The 24,738-nt window shown below is 33.5% G+C and overlaps 1 protein-coding gene across 3 annotated transcripts in view; it reads left to right on the plus strand.

Moving 5' to 3' along the window:
- LOC112649496 (uncharacterized) overlaps nucleotides 1–24,738 on the plus strand; it is a 290,778-nt gene that overhangs the window by 138,395 nt on the left and 127,645 nt on the right. For all 3 annotated transcript variants that reach the window (XM_025431847.2, XM_025431846.2, XM_025431848.2), the window contains exons 6-7: nucleotides 5,802–6,001; nucleotides 10,124–10,211. In XM_025431847.2, the coding sequence (XP_025287632.1) occupies nucleotides 5,802–6,001; nucleotides 10,124–10,211 (288 nt within the window). The remainder of the gene's footprint in view (nucleotides 1–5,801; nucleotides 6,002–10,123; nucleotides 10,212–24,738) is intronic.

Here is a 24,738-nt window from a genome sequence, read left to right on the forward strand (position 1 = left end):
TTTCAAATCATTTTATTTTTGTTAAGTAAAAGTTTATTGGAAAACAATTACCTTTTCATACCTAGAGTCTACTTTTGAATTCCACAGCAAATATAGGATATGGAATATATTATGAGTAACAATGTATATGCATGTACATTGTTATACATTATGTATTGTAAAATGATTTTCAAATATTGTTTCTGTTTTCCATTATTCCTTTTCATCAACTCAGTAATTTTGTGAAGTAGAACAGTTTGTTATTTCTATTTGACAAATTGGGAAACTGAGATGCAGTAGCTAAATCATTTGCCCAAAATTACAGTTAGTAAAAACCATGTGTTTTTATACATCATCTATTGATAGACAGACACTTGGGCTGCTTCCATAATTTGGCTATTGTAAATAATGCAATAAACATAGAGAATTGTTGAATCACCGCATCGTACACATGAAATTACTCCTACAACACTGTATATTAACTATTCTGGAATTTAAAAATTAAAAATATAGAGATAGGTAATGGAAGTGATAGGACTAGAGAATGAGTCTCCTGATCCTTTACATTTATGTTAGCCTTCATTCACTCAATAAATAAATATGTTTGACACCTTCCACATGTGAGGCATTCTGGATGCTAGGGATATGGTGAGCCAAAAACTCATGGTTCCTGCCCTTATTGAGTTTATACCTTCCAGAAATATAGATTTTCAGATAGCTAACAAAAGACTTGTAAAAGGTTGCAATATTGGGTAAAATATTTAAAAATACATAGTTTGCTATAAAATGTAGAATAAGAGGGGTGCCTGGTTTGCTCAGTCAGTTAAGTTTCCTACTCTTGATTTTGGCTCAGGTCAGGATCTCAGGGTTGTGAGATCAAGCCCAGTGTTGGGCTCTGCGCTAGGGATGGAACCTGCTTAAGATTCTCTCCCTCTTCCTCTCCCATTCCCCCTTAAAAATGTAAAATATGAGTGGTTAAATGAAACATGATGTTTTTATGAGTTAGATGTATAATACACCAGACAGATTCATGTAAGGAAGAATTTGATTGAAAAATGTGTGCACAAAAATGTATGTAGGGACTGGTTCTGGTTTGCCCCTCTCTCTTTTTAAAAATATTTTTGTTTTTAACACTGTTTAATCATAAAACTTTTAGGTTACTTTTTGTGATATGTGATTATTAGTGTCATAATTATTAATGACAGTAGTCATGAAAATAATAAATTACATCTCTAAATTTACTTACAATTTGAAGAGTTACTTCACATTGTTAATCCATTTTATTCTCAAGTGTAACAGCATTTTTAACATTCATTCTTAGATTACAACCTAGAGTTTTCATGAAGAATCCCATTTTATAAATAAGATAATTATTGAATGGATCAATTATATGGCTAGTAAATTGTAAGGATCTCTGACTATGAGTCAGAGAGCCTGGAAAAGAGTATCTGAGTGCTTGGGAACTCTTTTATATTGCTTATACTTCTGTTAATGAAAGCAAGAAATGTATTGCTTTTGGAAAATACAACTGTTGTGGATGTGTTCTTTTTTAATCAGGAGCTTGTGTCAGATAATCACTAAGCTATGTAGGAATTTTTTATCAGAATATGCCATTTCCTAGCATCATGTATATTAAGACATTATGTTCTTTGGGAAAAAAATTTCCTATATAATTCCATTTGCATCACAGTAGGAGACTTTCAAAATTATATATTTTTCTACAGGGTCATAGGAACAAAATATTTCTCCATGTTTTGACTTTAATCTTTGTGCATTCATGGCTGATTTTAAGCAAATGGCAAAGTAGGTGGATGCTTCCATTCAATGGATAGCAGAAGAACTAAGCAGAAAGTACAAACAAACATTTTGTTTTTTGTATAATTTATGTAAGGCCAAATAAGAAGATCTGTAGATATTATTTATGATGCAGAATATAAACAAATATATATTGGAGCCTTACTTTAGCAATAAGCAATGTCCATAGTATGGAATTTAAAATGGTTCCTCTACCTTTCTACAAGACTATGGTATCTAAATGAAAACAAAGATTTGATATAATATTTAGCTTATTTTCAATCACACAAATTCTCAGTGCCCTTTTGCATAAACCCTCGAGAAAATTCCTATATTGTAGCTATCACTTATACACACATAATATACAGATGGTGAATATTCTTTAAATTGATCTGTTCCATTATTAAATTCTGACTGTGCATGCTACAATAAACATATTAAGATGTTATTCCTTCACCATATACATTAGGTAGAATAATGTTAGAACATGCAGCACACATAATCGACTAGAAATATCAAGAATATTTGGAGGAAGCTGGTGGTACACAGAAAATAGACTCCACTGATGGCTTTGATGGAATAAAATGTGTTTCTGAAATGTAAAAGATGTACACATGACATTTCTTTCTATTATTGTTACTATCATCAGTTCTTCTCTTAATTAATTAATTAATTAATTAATGACAAAGAGAGCACAGGCAGGGGGAGAAGTAGAGGGAGGAGGAAGAAACAGACTCCCCACTGAGCAGGGAGCCTGAATTGGGGCTCAATCCCAGGACTTTGAGATCATGACCTGAGCCAAAGGCAGACACTTAATTGACTGAGTCACCAAGATGCCCCACTGTTGTTAGTTTTTGAAAGCTCTGTAAAACCAATGAAGATTATATACTAACAAAAATAATTAATTGTCAAATGGAGAAAAGTGAATTTATTTAATTTCATCAATCATAATAGAATCTGAGAAGTCTGTAATTCAAATTTTAATGAAAACATGAGGTGTTCATTTTGGCTGTCAGCATGCTTATCTGTCAGCAGATCACAAAGAGGTTTATAGAAACAAATATCTCTTTTGGTGCACTATGACCTTCATGGTTTCAGAAGAAATTCAAGGGGTGCCTGGCTGCCTCTATCAGTGGAGAATGTGACTTTTGATATTGGTGTTATAAGTTCCAGCCCTATGTAGAGATTACTTAATTTTTTTTTAAAAGAAATTCAAAGGCAGCCCAGGTGGCTCAGCGGTTTAGCGCCGCCTTCGGCCCAGGGTGTGATCCTGGAGACCCCAGATGGAGTCCCACGTCAGGCTCCCTGCATGGAGCCTGCCTTTCCCTCTGCCTGTGCTCTGCCTCTCTCTCTCTCTTTCTCTCTCTCTTTGTGTCTCTCATGAATAAATAAATAAAATTTAAAAAAAAAGATTCAATATTGAGGGCAAGCTAACACTTGGGAAACACTTTTGTTGGACACCTTTGTGACTTATTGATATGTGTAATAATGAAAATTTCCCATTATTATGCTAATATATATGGCTTTTAAAAATTTCAACAGTACTCCCTTTTTTTTTTTTTTTTTACAATTTAAATGACATTATTTGCTGTTAGATATTCATGCTAAAATATTCACTGTTATGGCCTTCCTGGGCTTTCATTTCTCATTTCTAAATATTCTCAGAGTATAATTCCTTGACCTAATTGTTTTTGGGTTTACTGAAAAATAATGTTTGCCTACTGCAAAATGATTTTAAAACAAAAAATAAAGAGAAGACATTATCTGATTTTCACTCTTTAAAGACGTTCTAGTGAAGTATCAAGCAAAACAAGGATAATATTTGTCAATTGTTTAATCTTAATGGAATCTTCAAAATCAATTCAAACATACTTAGAATGTCAGATGGTCTAAACTGTTTAATTTCTTTGAAGTTTCTTTAGGATTATGAAGAGATTGTCCAGTATATACAGTCTGGTTGTTAAGAATTACTTAAAAATTGTGACTTTTTTTGGTATATACTAATTATATATAAATAATAATAGCTCTTATTTATATATTTGATATCTTTAAGAATCCTATGCATGGATAAAACAGGTATTAATTTCTACATTTTAGAGAGAAAGAAACAAATAGAGGCTCTGAGATATTAAGAGATTTGCATAATTTCATATCTCACCCCAGACCTAAATGTCTTTCCATTTCACCGCACTGACAAAAGCATAGCCCACACCAAAAATTCCCATATTTCCCTATCTCTCTAGGGGAAAATACATTTAATAATGTATCAGAAAGAGCAGTAACAGGAGGCTTCTGTTTCCAGGATAATATTGGCTAATAATTAGCTATATGACCTTGAGAAACCATTTATGTGAGTTGGCAACTGAAAAACATTCTGAAGACTACAAGGTCAGGGAATATATTACCAATTAATTCTTTAAAATTACTGGAAGACATACTTTAGGTGGCCAGAGAATGAATAAAAATAAATAACTACAGATATGTTGTAGTATAAAAGATCCAGCAATAAAAATATAAGGCATAGTTTGTCAAAATAATCTTCGTTAATATGATTATACACTTAACACAAAGTTTTGAAAAATTCTGGAAAGATAAAGTATATATCTTAATAATATTAATTTATTTTAATATTAATGATAATTTGTATCTAAAATCTCAGATAGTATCCATAAAATCTGGAAAATGCTGGGAAGCAGAAGATAGAAGTAAAAATATGACCAATGTTTATATTTTAAATGCTGGCACTGATAATTTCATTATGACATCTGTAAATAAGAAAAGTAGAATCCTAAAAAAAAAAAAAAAAAAAAAAAAAAAAAAGAAAAGTAGAATCCTTCATTTTCATTACTTTCTTTTTCATATTCTAAAACCCTTTAAAAGAAGGAAAAATGCCCAAATATATATCTTACTTCTCCAATTAGCAAATGTAAAGCAAGCTTATTTGAGGGAGGCAGATGCTATTGAAACAAAGCCATTCATCAGAAATCTGAAAGGGCCTATTTTTAGGTTGGTTTGTGATTTTTAAAGTGAAACACTAAGAGTGAACATTTAAACATATCACATAATATATTTTACTACAGGAAGAAGTAATTATTGAAGAGATGTGTACTTGGTTCTCTGATTTAGTTGAAGTCCTATCAATATGATCTTTTCACATATCTTATTGGACCTAGGCTAAAAATAATCATAAACTCATTTCTTACTTAATTAAATAAAATTCCCTGCACCTCAGAATTTCAAAAACTAAAGGAGGCAGGTCCTTTTTTTAGGAAATTTCTTTACTACTTAGTAAATCACAGATTATTCCCTGACATTAAAGCAGGAAGCTAGAGTAGCTTCTTCCAATAAAAGGTTGCATGAAGCCATTACTGCAACCCTGTCATTATTTCTGATAGCCATTTGATGAGGCCTTGGACAAAAGCATGATGAATGGGAGTGTGTGGATGCATGTTCATGCGAAGAAAATACATATATACAAGGCAAGTGTCTAATCACTTGATACATCTAAATATCAGTGCCAAATTAATATTCTTAGGGTTCCTGTATATTTAAATTATCAGCTCTCAGACTATACGTAGTTTCCAGGGCTCTGAGATAAGTGAAATTAAGGATCTTCTTTCCTGTCTCTTAGATCTATACCCAGTCCTATGCAGAATACAAAGGAATATGGAGTTTTCTCTCAGTAGATGGTATTGTAATAATAAAATGAGATAGATATACTAATAAGGCAGTACCAGAATTAACATGTGCTAATTTTAGGCAAGTAGTTGTCACATTATAAAATTACATACCTCAGTATTCACATGGCTGAACCTTATTCCTTTCGTGTCCTTTCTGTAACTACTACCATGAATGGCATAAGATTACCAGAAGCAGTATGTAAAGAATGAAAAGTGTTTGATGGTAATTTTGCATTCCTCTTATGTTACTTTGGTTAAATGGTGTTGCTGTTAAGCCTACTCCATATTTATAGTATGTTAGATAAGTGCTGCCTCATTTCTTCCCCCAAACTCCCACTTTAATTTCAGAATGACAAAAAGATGCCTACCAGACTCAGAAAACAAACTGAACATCTTGAGCATGCTATTGATCGTGTTCTTGTCATGATATCGGAAAGAAGAAGGGCCCGTTCTCTACATGGCACTAATGAAAAACCACCTCATAACATTCTTACAGCTGCTCTTGAACTGATTAATATGGTCAAGATGATACTAAACATTCTGGAAAGGTAATTCCTAATATCTGATCTGTAAAATCTTAAGATAGTTGCATTTTTCCCTCTTCAGAAAACTTATAAATGGATTGGATTTTATTTCCACAGTATCTTTCAGATATAATTATAGATTTTAATTGATGCTCTGAATATCTCCCTAGGGTGAAAAATATATTTACATAATGACTTTTAAATAAGCCAATATTTGATCATCTGACTTTTTATGGAAACAAATCACTTTATAGAATTAGTATTTGTTTTACAAGGGAGTCACTTTGGGCTTCCTTTATAGATCAAACTCTGCTGCTGCATTAGAGACACTTGTTTTTTTACACAGTCTTTTAGGAATGCACAAAAGTTACACCAAAGTTCTAAAATACCACATCTGGACTATTTACAGCAACAAAATAGTGATTTTTTTCTTTACATATTAATTATATTAGGGATTTTTCATAAACAAGAGTCAGTAATGCCTTTAAAACTCTGTTACTAAGAGAAGTCTTTAGAAATCAAAGGCTAATGATTTCTAATCTTCTTTTGATAATAACCTTTAGGTAACATTAATATTTCAGTTTCTTAAAAAATTAAGTTTCCTAATTGCTATTTTAATCAAAGATTATAGTCATCTCTATATATTTTTTAAGATTTTATTTATTTATTCATGAGAGAGAGAGAGAGAGAGAGAGAGAGAAAGAGAGAGAGGCAGAGACACAGGCAGAGGGAGAAGCAGGCTCCATGCAGGGAGGATGACGTGGGACTCGATCCCGGAACTTCAGGATCATGCCCCGGGCTGAAGGCAGGCGCTAAACCGCTGAGCCACCCAGGCTGCCCCTCAACTTTATATTTTACACACAAATGAAACATCATGGATATTTATTCCTACGCCTTTTGCATCTGTTATCAGAAAGTATTATATCCCAAAGATAGAGAGGTTAAATAGTAAGAGGGAGGCATGGTTTTATAATCAACGAGAGGAGTATAAGAGGGAGAAGTCATAATACTTTTTCCTTTTGTTATCTGTTCTCTTAGTTTTTAACACCTGTTTTCATTTCAATTGATACTTGATTGACAAGCCCATTTTGTTCATATGAAGACAGGATGAAATATCTGACCTGCTTTTTCAAAGAAATTTCAAATTGAATGTTAGATAAAACATAGGAAATTCATCTGTTCCTCTACTTCCTCTCTTCTGAGCCCCTTACACTTATTTATCTGGCAACAAGCTGAAACAAAATAATTGAGATCTTTGGAATTAAGGAAAATAGGGAAAGGAATAATAGGTATACAACAAAGCCACAGAACTGAGTTGGCAACAAAAGAACCCCAAATGAATATAATCTGCTTCACTGATAGTTGATAATTCACAGTATTAGATTTTCTTGTATATTAGTCTCATTACAAAATTCTCATCACAGTTACAGTATTAACAAGCATGCTTTAGCAAATTTTCATTACATCACCAATTTGAAGGCTTCTTTGCTCTGATCAGTGGAACCAGATAATATTAAAAGTGTTTAGGGATCCCCGGGTGGCGCAGCGGTTTGGTGCCTGCCTTTGGCCCAGGGCGCGATCCTGGAGACCCGGGATTGAATCCCACGTTGGGCTCCCGGTGCATGGAGCCTGCTTCTCCCTCTGCCTGTGTCTCTGCCTCTCTCTCTCTCTGTGTGTGACTATCATAAATAAATTAAAAAAATATTAAAAGTGTTTATACTGTTATTGCAATATTTTGTAGTAAATAGTCCTTAATATTTTGTAGTGAGCAATTAGACTTCTCTTTCAAAAATGATACAATCTATACAAAATGACCTCATATAACAGCTTTTGAAAATGGCAAATTTATGGTTCATCTTAGCACTTTCTTTTTACCTGCTTGAATATTTTAAACTGTAAAACATTGCAGATTCTCATAGTTCTTGCTTAAGAACTAGTAACAACGGAATAAGATGTATTCATACTAATTAAACGTATTGAATATTCTAAATATGATCTTTGAATGCATAAAATGTTATGAATAAAACACATAAAAGACACAATAATATACCTTTCAGTGGAAATAGTTGCTATAAAACACCTCAGTACTATAAATTTCTTAGCTTTAGTCACTTCTGATTTTCCAAAGACTTCCTAGTAAAGACCATGTGTTTTGAAAGTTGTGTTAGAGACTCAACTGGCTCAATTCTGATCATGTAGTAACATGGGTTTTAAGAAGGTTTGGGGCTCAAAAAAATGTTTGAGGCTTAGCCTAATTGGATTTCCTACATAATAATTAATCTTCTCCTATATAATATCTGGTTAGAGTGCTAATTGGAGAAATTGTTTCTTTTCTCTCTGAAATTAAATAACTATGTTGGCAAGAAAATTATTTCTATGGTTTATCCTAAAATTAGCTTCATCTTTGTGTTTCTAAAACAAAATATGAGAAAGGTGCTGTTAAAATGTAAATTTTCCATTATTAGTTTGAATATTGAATTTTTCTCAAATTATGATTCAAGCTGTTATTTGACTTGGCTTAATTAAATCTATAATTTCAGGCCTAAAACTTATTTTTGTTTTATTAAAAAGAATATAAATCTAGTAAGTCATCTTGGAAATAGAGATAATAAGTATTTTTGAGAGTTTATGTTAATTCAAGAGTTTAATTCAAAATGTAATCATGGCAAAAAGTTGGAAAGGTAGTTGTATGATCTCTTCCCATAAAGTTTGTTCTTCCTTTTTTATATTTTTCTAAAGTATTTAGACTTTTTACTGAGTTGTATGAACTTTTTCAACTGACCTACAGTATACAAAAGAATGACTTCACAAACATTATATGCTTATATATGATAGAGCTTTATTTAAGTGTCATTTTATTGGTAATAGAAGTAACATTTTAAAATTAATTGTGGGCATTATGGGTTTTAAAAAGCTCTTAATTATGATAATAAATGGAAATCTTAGATCTGTTGATAGGGGCTTCTCTGATTACATTGCATTTCCATTAGTCATTACAATTTTAATTTGCCTATTGATTTGAAGTAGAATTTATGACAAATTTCATTGAAGAGAGCAATATAGTAATTCAAGACAACTTATCCAAGCATAATAACCCAATGCTCTACTTGTAAGGAAACATAAATTGAGCATGTTTCATGTTGATTATTAAAGGATAGGATAGGATGAGGTAATAGGGTGTACATTGACCAAATGTTTTCTTGCCTATTTGCTCATTTTTTTAAGTCTAGAAATGGATGAAAAGGGAAAAATGCCTAAAATTTTTTTCAGATGTGCTTTAGAAATAGACTTCCAAAAAAATGTCACTTTCATGTAAGCACCAGAGATTGTAATATTCTAGGAATTGGAGAGGGGGGTTCTTATGAATTACTTTTATTGCTAATTCTTAAAGCTAAAACTTCATTTTTCATGTGAAAATAAGTATATTTTCAGCACTTCAATGCTTGTTAATTTGTTTTACAAATAACATTTTGAAAATTGTTCTTCATTTTTGGAATGTAATAAAATAGATGAAGGGGGTGATCATTTTACAACAATGCTATGTAAGTTTTATCACCTCATTCAAATTCCTACTTGTGATTATAGTTCTCCAAAACCACAGAAGCCTGAAAGCTACACTAAGTAAAAATAATACAGCCCAAAATTTTCAATTGGCTATAGTATCCTAAGTAAAATACGTTTTTTTTTCATTTGTGACAAAATTAATTACTAGATACCACCAATCTTTATTTCTCAAGGAATGGATTATCTACTTGTGGATTACATACTTAATATTTTATACGTATTTTTCTTTTTTATTCTTTTTATGTACTCATTCAGGAAAAAGAAATTAAAAAGTTACTTACTCTGCCTTCCACCTTTTCATAGTAACTTGAAAATAGGGAAAACTGTTGTAAATTGTGTACCTACAATCCTACCAGCTACTGAGAACATAGATATATTACACTGATCAGCTTCTGTATAAGTTTTCTGTTATTTTTTATATAACTTCATGATGTCTAAAATTTAGCTGACCCTTGGCAGATTTTTAAAGTGATCCAAAGGTATATATATTGTGGGTTATAATTTTCAATTTCCTAAGGTATAAAGCTGTGACATTCAATGAAACTGAGATTGATGGAATCTCTTGTCATCCTTCCCTGGCAGGCCTCCATTTGACTGTATGTCAGAATTTTCCAGTTTGAAAAGCCACCTCATTAAACTTATCACATTACTGAAACATTTTTCTGAACAGGTAAGACATGGTTTTGTTGTGATATTTTCCATACATTCTTATATGTATTTATTTATCAAATCCTGTAAATTTATTTTCAATAACACCTATATAGCTAATCTCTTTACCATTTCTTTTTTTTTAAAGATTTTATTTATTTATTCATGAGAGACACACAGAGAGAGAGGCAGAGACACAGGCAGAGGGAGAAGCAGGCTCCATGCAGGAAGCCTGATGTGGGACTTGATCCCAGGTCTCCAGGATCACACCCTGGGCTGAAGGCAGATGCTCAACTACTGAGCCACCCAGGCATCCCCTGTTTACCATTTCTAATGCCAATACTGAATTTCAGGTCCATATTTTTTATATACAGATAGAATATTTTTATAGCTATGCAATTGATTTGTCGACTCAAATATCTTTTCTGCTCAATTAGAATTTACCATTATTGCTGCATTATTGTAAAATAACATTAAACTGAATAGAAACCTTTAAATGCTTACTATTATCCAGTCAACATAGTCTAACATTGTTAAGCTGTCATCCACAACCCTCCTTAGTCCATAATCATCTATTATCCTTCTGTTCTATATGATCCTTATATTACTTAAAATATTTTACTCATTCATCTTTAAATGTTTCATGTACAATTCTACCTCTATCTTTTTTATCATATTATTTTCTCTACCTAGAATTTACTACCATGACTTCTCCCTTTATCTGAGTAATATATTTCCCTTATTTTTTTTGTGTGTGAGTTGATAAGTGGTTTTTTTTTTTTTTGGTTGCAGGTTTTTTCTTCTCTTTTAAAGTTTTTATGTAAATTCTAGTTAGTTAACATACAGTGTAGTATTAGTTTCAGGTGTACAATATAATGAGTCACACTTCCATACAAAACCTGGTGCTCATCATAGCAAGTGCACTACTTAATCCTCATCGCCTATTTTACCCATCCTCCCTCCCACCTCCACTCTGGTAACCATCAATTTGTTCTCTATAGTTAAGAGTCTCTTTCTTGGTTTGCCTCTCTCTTTTACTTCCTTTTTGTTCCTTTGTTTCTTAAACTCCACATATATAAGTGAAATCATATGGTGTTTGTCCTTCACTGACTGACTTATATCACTTAGCATAAAACTCTCTAGCTCCATCCATGTTATTGTTAATGGCAAGATTTCATTCTTTTTACAGCTGAATAATAATATTCCATTGTGTGTATATACATATATCTTGTTTATCCATGCATTTCTATTGAAAATTATTTAGTTCACTTATTTATTTATACTTCCATTCACTAATTTATCCATTTATCACTCAAACAAGGTTATTCCTTTTGTAGTTATAATTTTCTAGAATTTAGTATATGATATTTTGTAAGCTTGTCTTAACTCCATAATCATTTGAGAGTTGGCTACATGCATATATGTATACTAGGGTTCAAAGAGAACACATGAATAAGACAGAATTCTTTTCCTCAAAGTTTAATAGAATAATGATATATTTAAACAAGTAATGTGTAACTTTATATATATATATATATAGTCATTTAAGTCCTTTGGAGTCAGGGATTATCCTACATTATTATATATTAAGATTATTTAACATAATTTTTTGTTAACATTTTTATGTACATAGTGAGTATCTAATAAATGTTCCATATTGATTAAACACACCAAGATTAACATTGATTTAACATTGATTAAACACACCAAGAAATCCTGAAAGAAAAGAAAAGATTCATTATCACAGGTATTTGTCCATGTGAATCATATTTGTTTTAGCAGAAATGAGGTCACAGACTAGTTATATGTGAGAACATTCAATAATAACAATACTTATATAGAAATTACTACTTGTCAGGTGCTGTTCTAAGTGCTAGATATAACTTTTAATTTTCAAATCATTTCAAGTACATTGACTAGCTGAAATTTCTTCAAGTCAGGGTGAATGAGAAGACTGAGAAGAATAGGGGTCACTGGGGTCCATCTATTTTCTGCATTAATCTAGAGATGGGGCTTTTGATTCAAGTGTCCTCTTATCAAATATCTGTTATTTCTTGTTTTACTATGGCAGAAATCATTATGGGAAATATGTCTTATGGAAAGTGTCAAAATTAGATTGCTGTGTTTGGCAAAGTCACTCCACATTCTTAGTGGACCAAATATCACACTGAGAAAAATCAGAAAATATTAACAAAATAAAATAAATTCTCTGATTTTAAGTATCAGAGATTTAGGCAAAATGGACACATCAGTAAAAGGCTACAGAAATATTGAAAGCAATACACTCAAATTAATGTAAGTATAATTTAAGTATAGTTGATATACAATGTTAATTTCAGGAATGCAGCATCATGATTCAACAACTCTATACATTATGATGTGCTTACTACAAGAGTAGCTACGATTGGTCAGCATGCAATGCTATTGCAGTAGCACTGACCATATCCCATATATTATTCCTTCTATTACCATGACTTATTCATTCCATAACTAGAAGCCTGTATCCCCCACTCCCCTTCACCCATTTTGCCCATCCCCCAACCCTTCCTTTCTGGCAGCCATTGGTTTGTTCCCTGTGTTTATAAATCTGATTGTGCTGTTGTTTTATTAATTTGTTTTGTGTTTTTGGATTTTACATATGAGTGAATCATAAGGTATTTCTCTCAGTCTGAGTTATTTCACTTAGCATAATACTCTCAAGATCCAACTATGTCATCTCAAAGGGCATGATCTCATCCTTTCTTATGACTGAACAATATTCCATTGTATACAAATTCCACTTTTTAACCATTCATCTCTTTATGTACACTTGGGCTGCTTTCATACTGTGGCTATTGCAAATACTGCTGCAATAAGCATAGGAGGTTACATGTATCTTCTTAAATTAGTGTTTTCATTTTATTAAGATAAATACCCAATAATGGAATTCAGGGATCATATGGTACTTCTATTTTTTTAAGATTTATTTATTTATGTAAGAGAAAGATGGAGAGAGAGCCTGGAGGTGGGGAGGGGCAGAGAGGAAGGGAGAAGACAGAGAGAATCTCAAGCAGGCTCCTCACTGAGCACAAACCCAATGAGGAGCTCAATCCCACAACCATGAGACCATGACATAAGCTGAAATCAAGAGTCAGATGCTTAACTGACTGAGCCACCTAGGTGCCCTGCTATTTCTATTTTTTATTTCATTCAGGTAACTACATACTGTTTTCTTCAGTAGCTGTACCAATTTACATTCCTACCACCATTGTACAAGGGTTCCTTTTTCTCCACATCCTCAACAACACTTCTTATTTCTTGTCTTTTTGATTTTAGCCATCTAAAAATATGTAAGGTAGCATGTAATTGTGGTTTTTATTTGCATTTTCCTGATGATTAGTGATGTTGAGCATTTTTTCATGTGTCTGTTGGGCATCTGTATGTTTTCTTCAGAAAAATGTCTATTAAGGCCCTCTGCCTGTATTTTAATATGATTATTTGGTGTTTTTTTTAAATTTTTTTAAAATTTTTATTTATTTATGATAGTCAGAGAAAGAGAGAGAGAGAGAGAGAGAGAGGCAGAGGGAGAAGCAGGCTCCATGCACCGGGAGCCCGACGTGGGACTCGATCCAGGGTCTCCCGGATCGCGCCCTGGGCCAAAGGCAGGCGCCAAACCGCTGCACCACCCAGGGATCCCTATTTGGTGGGTTTTTTATGTGGAGTTGTATACATTTTTATATACTTTGGATATTAACTCCTTATCAGACATATTTGCAAACAAATTCTCTCATTCAGTAGGTTCTTTTTTGGTTTTGTCAGTGGTTTCCTTCATTGTGCAAAAACTTTTTATTTTGATGTAGTCCCAGTGGCTTATTTTTGCTTTAGCTTCCATTTATTTAGGAGACAGATCTACATAAATGTTGCTATGGTTGATGTCAAAGAAATTACTGCCTGTGTTCTCTTCTAGAATTTTTATGGTTCCTGGTCTTATATTTAGATCTCTAAACTATTTTAATTCTTTTAAGATTTTATTTATTTATTCATAGACACACACACACACACAGAGAGAGAGAGAGAGAGAGAGAGAGAGAGAGAGAGAGGCAGAGACACAGGCAGAAGGAGAAGCAGGCACCATGCAGAGAGCCGGAGGTGGGACTCCATCCAGGGTCTCCAGGATCTGGCCCTGAGCTGCAGGAGGCGCTAAACCGCTGCGCCACCGGGGCTGCCCACTATTTTAATTTTTGTATTGTGTTCAAAGTGGACCAGTTTCATTCTTTTGCACGTAGCTGTTTAGTTTCCCAGCAGCAATTATTGAAGAGACTGTCTTGCCCCCATTCTATATTCTTGCCTCCTTTGTCATAGATTAATTGACCATACAAGTGGGAATTTGGGGGAACCTAGGTAGATCAGTGGTTGAGCTTCTGCCTTTGCCTCAGGTCATGATCCTAGGGTCTTGGGATCAAGTCCCGCATTGGGCTCCCCACCGGAGCTTGCTTCTCCCTCTGCCTATGTCTCTGCTTCTCTCTGTCTTTCATGAATAAACAAAATCTTTAAAATAAAATTGGAAATTTCCAAGTGTGTTTCAAGCCATTATTACAATGTAATAACATTGTTCAGGGTTGTCTAGTTGAAGAATAAGATTCCTGTATTAGGTATGAATAATTTGTACAGAGGACTTTTTAAAAAATGACTTAATTGAAATATAATTTATATACCATACAATTTATTAATTTAAATAGAACAATTCAGTGTTTTTTTAGTATATTGAGAGTTCTGTCATCATTACCTCAATCGATTTTAGGATATTTTTGCCACCCCTCAAAATACCACATCTTCATTATCAGTTACTCCCCATTTCCCCAACCACCACTATTACCATGCCCACCCCAGCTGTAGGTAACCTCTAAACTACATCATGTCATTATACATTTTCCTATTGTTCACATTTCACATAAACAAAATCACACAGTATGTAGTCTTTTTTGACTAGCTATTTTCACTTAGGATTAAAAAATTCAGTTTATTCATGTTATGTCATACACTAATACTTCATTCCTAATTATTGATAAATAATATTCCATTATACAGAGAACTACATTTTGTTTATCCACTCATTAGTTGATAAGACATACGAGTTGTTTCTACCCTTTAGTGTATGAATGATGCTGCAGTGAGCTTTCATGTACAACATGGGCATATGATTTTGTCTGTCTTAGGTATATACACCTAGGAGAGGAATTTCTGGGTCAAATGCTAACTCTATGTTTAACTTTTTGAAAAAAAGTGTTAGATTGTTTTCCAATTTGTCTATATCATTTTACATTCCCACCAGCAGTGTTTGCAGGTTTCAATTTCTCCATATCCCGGACAACACTTGTTGTTATATGATGTTTTCATTATAGCATTATGTAGTGTTATGTCATTGTGATTTTGATTTACATTTCCCTGTTGGTTAATGATAATGGCACTTTTAGCCATTTTTTATATCATCCTTAGAGAAATGTTTGATCACAGTCATTTTACAACTGGTTTGTCTTTTCATTATTGAGTCGTAAGAGTCCTTTACATATTCTGGATACAAGTCTTTTATCAAATGCAAGATTTGAAAAAATTTTCTGCCATTCTGTAGGTTTTCTTTTCACTCTTTATGGTGTCCTTTGATAACAAAGGTTTTTAAATTTGCTGAAGTCCAATTTTCTTTTTTCCTTTGCTACTCATATTTTTGGTTTGCATTTTTTTTTTGGATCTTAAAACCTATTTCCTAACCCAAGGTCATAAAAATTTATGCCTATATTTTCTACTAATAATTTTATGACTGTAGCTCTCATATTTAAATTTATGATAAGTTGTATTTTGTATGGTGTGAGTGAGGTAGGAGTCCAACTTCATGCATTTGCATGTGGATACCAGTTGTTCTAGCACCATTTGTTGAAAAGATTATGATTTCTATATTTAATCGTCATAGTACTCTTGTCAAAAATCAGTTGGCCATAAATGTAAGAGTGTACTTATGAACTCTCAATTCTAGTCTCTTGATCCATATGTATACCTGTATGCCAGTACCATACATAGCTTGACTGCTGTGGCACTGTAGTACATTGAAAAATTGGTTAAGTATGATTCCACAACTTTGTTCATTTTAAAGATGGTTAGATTATTCTATATTTGCATTTTCATATGAATTTTGTGATAATCTCATCAATTTCTGCAAAAGAGAGAGAAGTAGCTAGGATTTCGACAGAGATTTTCTGGAATCTATAGACCACTTTCAATAGTATTACCATTTTAACAATTAAGGCTTTCATTCCATAGGCAGGAAATAACTTTACATTTACTTAAATCTTATATAATTTCTTTTAACAATTATTATAGTTTTTGGTGTACGTGTCTTACACTTTTCTTATGCTTTTTAAAAGTATTTATTATATTTTTATTCCTTTTGATGTTATATTAAACAGAATTGTTTTCTTAATTTTATTTTCAGATTGTTCATTGCTCTTGTGTAAAAATATACAATTGATTTTTTAAATTTTATTTTTATTTACTTATTTTATTGAAGTATGATTGACATACAACATTTTATTAGTTTCAGGTATATATCATAGTGATTTGATATTTTTATAGATTATAAAATGATTCCCACAATGGGTCTAGTTACCATCTGTCACTGTACAAAATTATTATATTTTTTACTATATTCTCTCTACTCTACATTACATCATCATAACTTAAAGTTTGTACCTCTTAACTCCTTTCACCTCTTTCAGTTGATGATTCTATATTGATCTTGTACCTGCAACCTTGATGAACTCATATATTAGTTCTAATAGTTTTTTTTTTAGTGGATTCCTTAGGATTTTCTATATACAAGGTCATGCCTTCTGCAAATATAGTATTATTTCTTCCTTTTAAACATTGATCCTTTGTATTTTTTGCCTTGCATGATTTACATGGCTAGAACCTCCAGTACAATGTTAAATGGCAATGTTGAGAGTCAAAATACTTTTTCTGATCTTAGGCAAGAAGCACTCATTCTTATGATGTAATCTATGAGATTTTTACTAGATAACCATTTATGAGATTAAGGAAGTTCTCCTCTACTCCTAGCTTTTTGAGTGTTGCTTATCGGAAAAAGGTGGTGGATTTTATCAAATGCTTTATCTGTGTCATGTATTGTAATCTATGTCTTTTTTATTCTGGTGATATTTTATATTGCATTGAATGATTTTTTGATGTGAAACCAATTCTGTATTCCTGGGACAAATCCCATTTGTTCATGGCATATACTTTGTTTACACGCTGGAGGATTTGGGTACTCATATTTCATTTATTATTTAATTTTTATAGTCATAGGTCTATAGGTTCCTTGTCATACCTTTGCCTGCATTTGCTATCAGAATAATTCTTTTTTCTTTTAAGATATAAATTTTCTTTTAAAAGGTATAAATGTTTTTATTTATTTTTCTTCAAGTTTTTATTTAAATGCTAGTTGGTTAGCACATAGTATAACACTAGTTTTAGGTGTAGGACTTAGTGATTCATCACCAACATACCAAACCCGGTACTCATCATAAGTACCCTCCTTAATACATATTTAACCCTTCCCCCTGCCACCTCCTCTCCAGTAGCCCTCAGTTTTTTCTCTATAGTTAAGAGTCTCTTTTACGATTTGCCTCTCTTTTTGTTCCCCCTATGTTCATATGTTTGTTTCTTAGATTCAACATATGAATGAAATCATATGGTATATGTCTTTCTCTGACTGACTTATTTTCCTTAGTTTCCTTAGTTTAATACACTCTAGCTCCATACACATCATTACAAATGGCAAGATTTCATTCTTTGCTATACCTGAATAATGTTCCATTGTATATACATATACTACATTTTCTTTATCCATTCATCAGTCAATGAATAATTTGGCTATTGTTGATTATGCTGATATAAACATTGGGATACATACATCCCTTCAAAATAGTATTTTTGTATTATTTGGGTAAATAACTAGTAGTGCAATTTCTGGATCATAAGGAAGTTCTATTTTTGAGGAACCTCCATGCTCTTTTCCACAGTGGCTGCGACAGTTTGTATTTTCACCAACAATGTAAAAAGGTTCCCCTTTCTCTGCATCATCGCCATCACCTGTTGTTTCCTCTGCTAATTTTAGCCATTATGACAGGTGTGAGGCGATAGCTCATTGTAGTTTTGATTTGTATAATCCCTGATTATCAGATATGTTGGGATTTTCATGTCTTTGTTAGTCATCTGTATATCTTCTTTGGTTAAATGTCTATTCATGTCTTCTACCCATTTTTGTTAAAGATTTCATTTATTTATTTGACAGAGAGAGAGCACAAGCAGGGGGAGCAGTAGAGGGAGAGGGAGAAGCAGGTTCTCACTGAACAGGGAGCTCAATATGGGGCTCAATCTCAGGACCACAGGACCATGACCTGAGCTGAAGGCAGACACTTAACCCACTGGGTCACCCAGGTGCCGCCTTCTGACCATTTTTTAACTGGATTATTTGTTTCATAGGTGTTGAGTTTGATAAGTTCTTTACATATTTTAGATACAAGCCCTTTATCAGATGTGTCATTTGTAGATATCATCTCCAAATCCACAGATTGCCTTTTTGTTTTGTTGATATTTTACTTCATTGTGCAGAAGATTTTTATCTGATTAAACCCCAATATTTTATTTTTGTGTTGGTTTCCCTTGCCTCAGGAAACATACTTAGTAAGAAATTGCTATGGCCAATGTCAAAAGGTTCCTGCCTGTGTACTCCTCTAGGATTTTGATGGTTTCTTGTCTCACATTCAGGTCTTTTATCCATTTTGAAATTATTTTGTGTATGGTGTAAAGAAGTGGTCCAGTTTCATTCTTTTGCCTGTTGCTGTCCAGTTTTCCCAACATAATTTGTTGAAGAGACTAGACTGTCTTTTATCCATTGGATATTCTTTCCAGCTTTGTTGAAGATTAATTTCCCATATATTTGTGGGTCCAATTCTGGGTTTTCTATTCTGTTCCTTTGATCTATGTGTCTGTTTCTGGGCCAGTACCATACCATATGAGGCCAGCATTACCGTGATACCAAAACCCAACAAAGATTGTACTACAAAAGAGAACTACAGGCCAATATCTCTGATGAATATGAATGTGAAAATTCTCAATAAATTTCCAGCAAACTGAATCCAACAATACTGTTGGCATCATTCACCACAATCAGATGGGATTTTTTTCATCAGTTTCAAGGGTGGTTCAGTATTTGCAAATCAATGTGATACATCACATTAATAAAATAAAAGATAATAACTATAAAATCATTTTAATAGAGTCATAAAAAAACACTTAACAAAGAACAGCATCAATTCATAATAAAAAACCATCAGCAAAGTAGGTGTATAGGCAACATATCTTAACATAATAAAATCCTTATATGAAAACCAACAGCAAACATCATTATCATGGTGGAAATACTGAGAAATTTTCTCTTTATGTCAGGACCAAGACAAAAATGTCTGTTCTTACCACTCATTCAATATAGTACCAAAAGTCTTAGTCATAGCAATTAGAGAACATAAGAAAATACAAGCCATCCAAATTGGCAGGAAGAAGTACAACTCTATTTGCAGATGACATGATAACTATATATTAAAAATGCAAAAGACTCTACCAAAAACTGCTAGAAGTGATAAATGAATTCAGTAAAGTTCCAGTATACAAAACCAATGTACAGCAATCTGTTGCATTTCTATACACCAATAATGAAGCAGCAGAAAAAGAAATTAAGAAATAAGTCCATTTATAATTGCACCAAAAGCCATAAGATACCTAGGAATAAACCTAAGCAAAGAGGTGAAAACCCTGTACTCTGAAAACTATAAAACACCGATGAAAGAAATTGAAGATGACACAAAGAAATTGAAAGAAGTTCCATGCTCATGGATTAGAAAGGTTTTGTTAATATGTCTATAGTAACCAAAGCAATCTACACATTTAATACTATCCTTCTCAATATACCACCAGTATTATTCACAGAGCTAGAACAACCAGTCCTAAAATTTGTATGAAACACAAAAGACCCTGAGTAGGCAAAGCAATCTTGAAAATGAAAAGCAAAGCTGGAGGAATCAAAATTCTTGCCTTTAAGTTATATTACAAAGTTGTGGTGATAAAAATAGTAAGAAAATAACACAAAAAGAGATACAGGCCAATAGAAGAGTATAGAATACCCAGAAATTAACCCACAACTACATGGTTAATTGATCTTCAACAAAGCAGGAAAAAATATTCAATGGAAAAAAGTCTCTTCAAAAATAGTGTTGATACATAGAATTAGAAGTCCTAGCCTCAGCAATCAGACAACAAAGAGAAATAAAAGACATTCAAATTGGCAAAGAAGAAGCCAAACTCTCCCTCTTCGCCAATGACATGATACTCTACATAGAAAACCCAAAAGACTCCACTCCAAGATTGCTGGAACTCATACAGCAATTTGGCAGTGTGGCAGGATACAAAATCAATGCCCATAAATCAGTGGCATTTCTATACACTAACAATGAAACTGAAGAAAGAGACATTAAGGAGTCAATCCCATTGACAATGGCACCCAAAGGCATAAGATACCTAGGAATAAACTTAACCAAAGAAGTAAAGGATCTATACCCTAAAAACTACAGAACACTTCTGAAAGAAATTGAGAAAGACACAAAGAGATGGAAAAACATTCCATGCTCATGGATTGGCAGAATTAATATTGTGAAAATGTCAATTTTACCCAGGGCAATTTACACGTTTCATGCAATCCCTATCAAAATACCATGGACTTTCTTCAGAGAGTTGGAACAAATCATCTTAAGATTTGTGTGGAATCATAAAAGACCCCGAATAGCCAGGGGAATTTTAAAAAAGAAAACCATATCTGGCGGCATCACAATGCCAGATTTCAGGTTGTACTACAAAGCGGTGGTCATCAAGACAGTGTGGTACTGGCTCAAAAACAGACACATAGATCAATGCAACAGAATAGAGAATCCAGAAGTGGACCCTCAACTTTATGGTCAACTAATATTCGACAAAGCAGGAAAACTATCCACTGGGAAAAAGACAGTCTCTTCAATAAATGGTGCTGGGAAAATTGGACATCCACATGCAGAAGAATGAAACTGGACCATTCTCTTACTCCACACACAAAGATAAACTCAAAATGGATGAAAGATCTAAATGTGAGACAAGATTCCATCAAAATCCTAGAGGAGAACACAGGCAACACCCTTTTTTAACTTGGCCACAGCAACTTCTTGAAAGATACATCCATGAATGCAAGAGAAACAAAAGCAAAAATGAATTATTGGGACTTTCTCAAGATAAGAAGCTTCTGCACAGCAAAAGAAACAGTCAACAAAACTAAAAGACAACCTACAGAATGGAAGAAGATATTTGCAAATGACCTATCCGATAAAGGACTAGTATCCAAGATCTATAAAGAACTGAAACTCAACAGCAAAGAAACAAACAATCCAATCATGAAATGGGCAAAAGACATGAAGAGAAATCTCACAGAGGAAGACATAGACATGGCCAACAAGCACATGAGAAAATGCTCTGCATCACTGGCCATCAGGGAAATACAAATCAAAACCACAATGAGATACCCCCTCACACCAGTGAGAATGGGGAAAATTCACAAGACAGGAAACAACACATGTTGGAGAGGATGTGGAGAAAGGGGAACCCTCTTGCACTGTTGGTGGGAATATGAACTGGTGCAGCCACTCTGGAAAACTGTGGAAGTTCCTCAAAGAGTTAAAAATAGATCTGCCCTACGACCCAGCAATTGCACTTCTGGGGATTTACCCCAAAGATACAAATGCAGTGAAACGCTGGGACACCTGCACCCCAATGTTTATAGCAGCCATGTCCACAATAGCCAAACTGTGGAAGGAACCTCGGTGTCCATCGAAAGATGAATGGATAAAGAAGATTTGGTCTATGTATGCAATGGAATATTACTCAGCCATTAGAAACAACAAATACCCACTATTTGCTTCGACATGGAGGGACCTGGAGGGTATTGTGCTAAGTGAAATAAGTCAATCGGAGAAAGACAAACATTATATGGTGTCATTCATTTGGGAAATATAATAATTAGTGAAAGGGAATAAAGGGAAAGGAGAGAAAATGCGTGAAAATATCAGGGAGGGTGACAAAACATGAGAGATACCTAACTCTGGGAAATTAACAAGGGGTAGTGGAAGAGGAAGTGGGCAGGGGGTTGGGGTGAATGGGTGATCGGCACTGAGTGGGGCACTTGGCGGGATGAGCACTGGGTGTTATGCTATATGTTGGCAAATTGAACTCCAATAAAAAAATAATGTTGATAAACTGAAGAGTAACATGCAAAAGAATAAAACTGGACCAATTTCCTACAACAAATACCAAAATAAATTCAAAACCTATGAGTTTGGAAGTGTGAGACATGAAAAGTGTGAGACATGAAACCTTAAAAATCCTAGAGGAGTAAAGCTTGAGGTCACACAGCTATTAAGTAGTAGGGCCAAGATTTTGAACCCAGGTGGTCTTGTTTAGGACACAATTCCTCAGCCTCAGCACTATAGACATTTTGGGACAGATAGTTCTTTGGTGTTGAGGGGATGGTCTTGTGCATAGAGGGATGCTCAAAATGTCTCCAAACATTGTGAAATTTCCTCTGTGGGACCAAATTGCCTCTAATTAAGAACCATTGCTCCAGAGTCTGAACTCTTGCCTTTATAGAGTATTTTAAAATCCTCTATCTTGATGGCTATTTATTTAGTAAGTTTATACTGCTACACCAGTGACTGTATATTCATACAAATAAAACATTTAAGTATATTTTTCAATACTTTTAAAAAAATAAGTACAGCTGACACATAATGTTACATTAGTTTCAGGTGTACAACAGTGACTGGACAAGTTTATACATTTTGTTGTGTTCACCATAAGTGTAGTTACCATCTGTCCCCATACATCACTATCACAGTATCATTGACTGTATTCCTTATGCTGTACCTTTTATTCCTGTGACCTAATTCCATAACTGGAAGCTTATATCTCCCACTCCCCCTCACCCATTTTGCCAACCACCTAACCCCCTTACCCTCTATCAGTTCTATTTGTAGGTCTGATTTTGTTTTTGTTTATTCATTTTTTTAAAGATTCCACTTGTGGCTGAAATTACAAGTTGATGTTATTTGGATTCATTGTTAACTGCTGTTTTCCATTATCTTTTGAGTCCCTCCTAGAGATTGAGTAACTGGCTTTGCAAAATCTTCATTTAATCTGTTCCATTTGGTTTATTTAGAGTAAAACAGCCCCTGTGACCATCTTCAAATAGTTTTAATCTCTCCACCCTTCCTAATTCATAAGATTACTTAGCTTTAACTCCAATTTTGCCCATAATGTGTAGAAGAATATTCTGATTGGGATGTCTACTCTAACTCTGTTTATGACATAATAATGAAATACCAAGACTTAGGTGTTTTTGCCTACTGCTTTCTTTTTCTTTCCTCAGATTAATTTTTTTAAAGGTGGACAAAGGTTAAAATGAAAAGGATGTATCTCACTCAAGGCTAAATTACAAAAGGAGGGAAAGGAAGAGAGGAAGGAAGGAAGGAAGGAAGAAAAAAAAGAATTAAAATAAGAATAATCTCCCCTTACAGTCCTATTTACCTTACTTCCCTATTTTTCCTTCCCCCCTCCCAGTCTTGATCCTTTCCTCTCATTTCTCCTAATACTCACCAATAGTTTTATTTTACTTTTATTTAAAGATTTTATTTATTTACTGATGAAAAACAGAGAAAGAGAGAGAGAGGCAGAAACACAGGCAGAGAGAGAAGCAGGCTCCATGCAGGGAGCCCGATGCGGGACTCGATCGCGGGACTGGATCCCAGGACTCCAGGATCACACCCTGGGCATGAAGGCAGGTGCTCAACTGCTGAGCCACCCAGGCGTCCCTCACCAATAGTTTTAAAAAAATTTACAGAAGTTAACTTGATGCTTAAATCCTCATTCAGTCATCAAAATCACAATTTCATAGCAGCTCTAAAGTAATAATAAAATCTAGTAAATTACTCAAAGATTACATAGCTTCATTTATCTTTGGGAGGATTATGTTAGTTTAATATCTCCAAATAGCTTAATTTAGGATTCAAACATATTTTAATATTGAAAATATGGAGTGTTTAGAAGAAAAATAAATTATAAACTCTCATTTTATCTCATTTTCATCTTCTTTAAATCTTAGAATATAATTTGTAGAGACCTACCCCTGATGAGGACTCTGTACTATCTGGGAAGTGTTCATACCTTATCCTGCCATTCTACTCCTAATTTCCCTTTTAATAACCATTCTTTTTTTTTTCACTTAAACCTCAGTTTAAAAAATTTAATTCAGTCGGGAATATCACAAGAAACCAGTTTCTTCTAAGTATCAATTTGTCTGTTATTATAATCCATGCAGAGGTTAGAATAAAATCTCATATTACAAAACCTAGCACATAGGGTAAACAATGATTAAATCCTAAACAATCCTA

Source organism: Canis lupus, chromosome X (genome assembly GCF_003254725.2).
Source record: "Canis lupus dingo isolate Sandy chromosome X, ASM325472v2, whole genome shotgun sequence".
Lineage (NCBI taxonomy): Eukaryota > Metazoa > Chordata > Mammalia > Carnivora > Canidae > Canis > Canis lupus.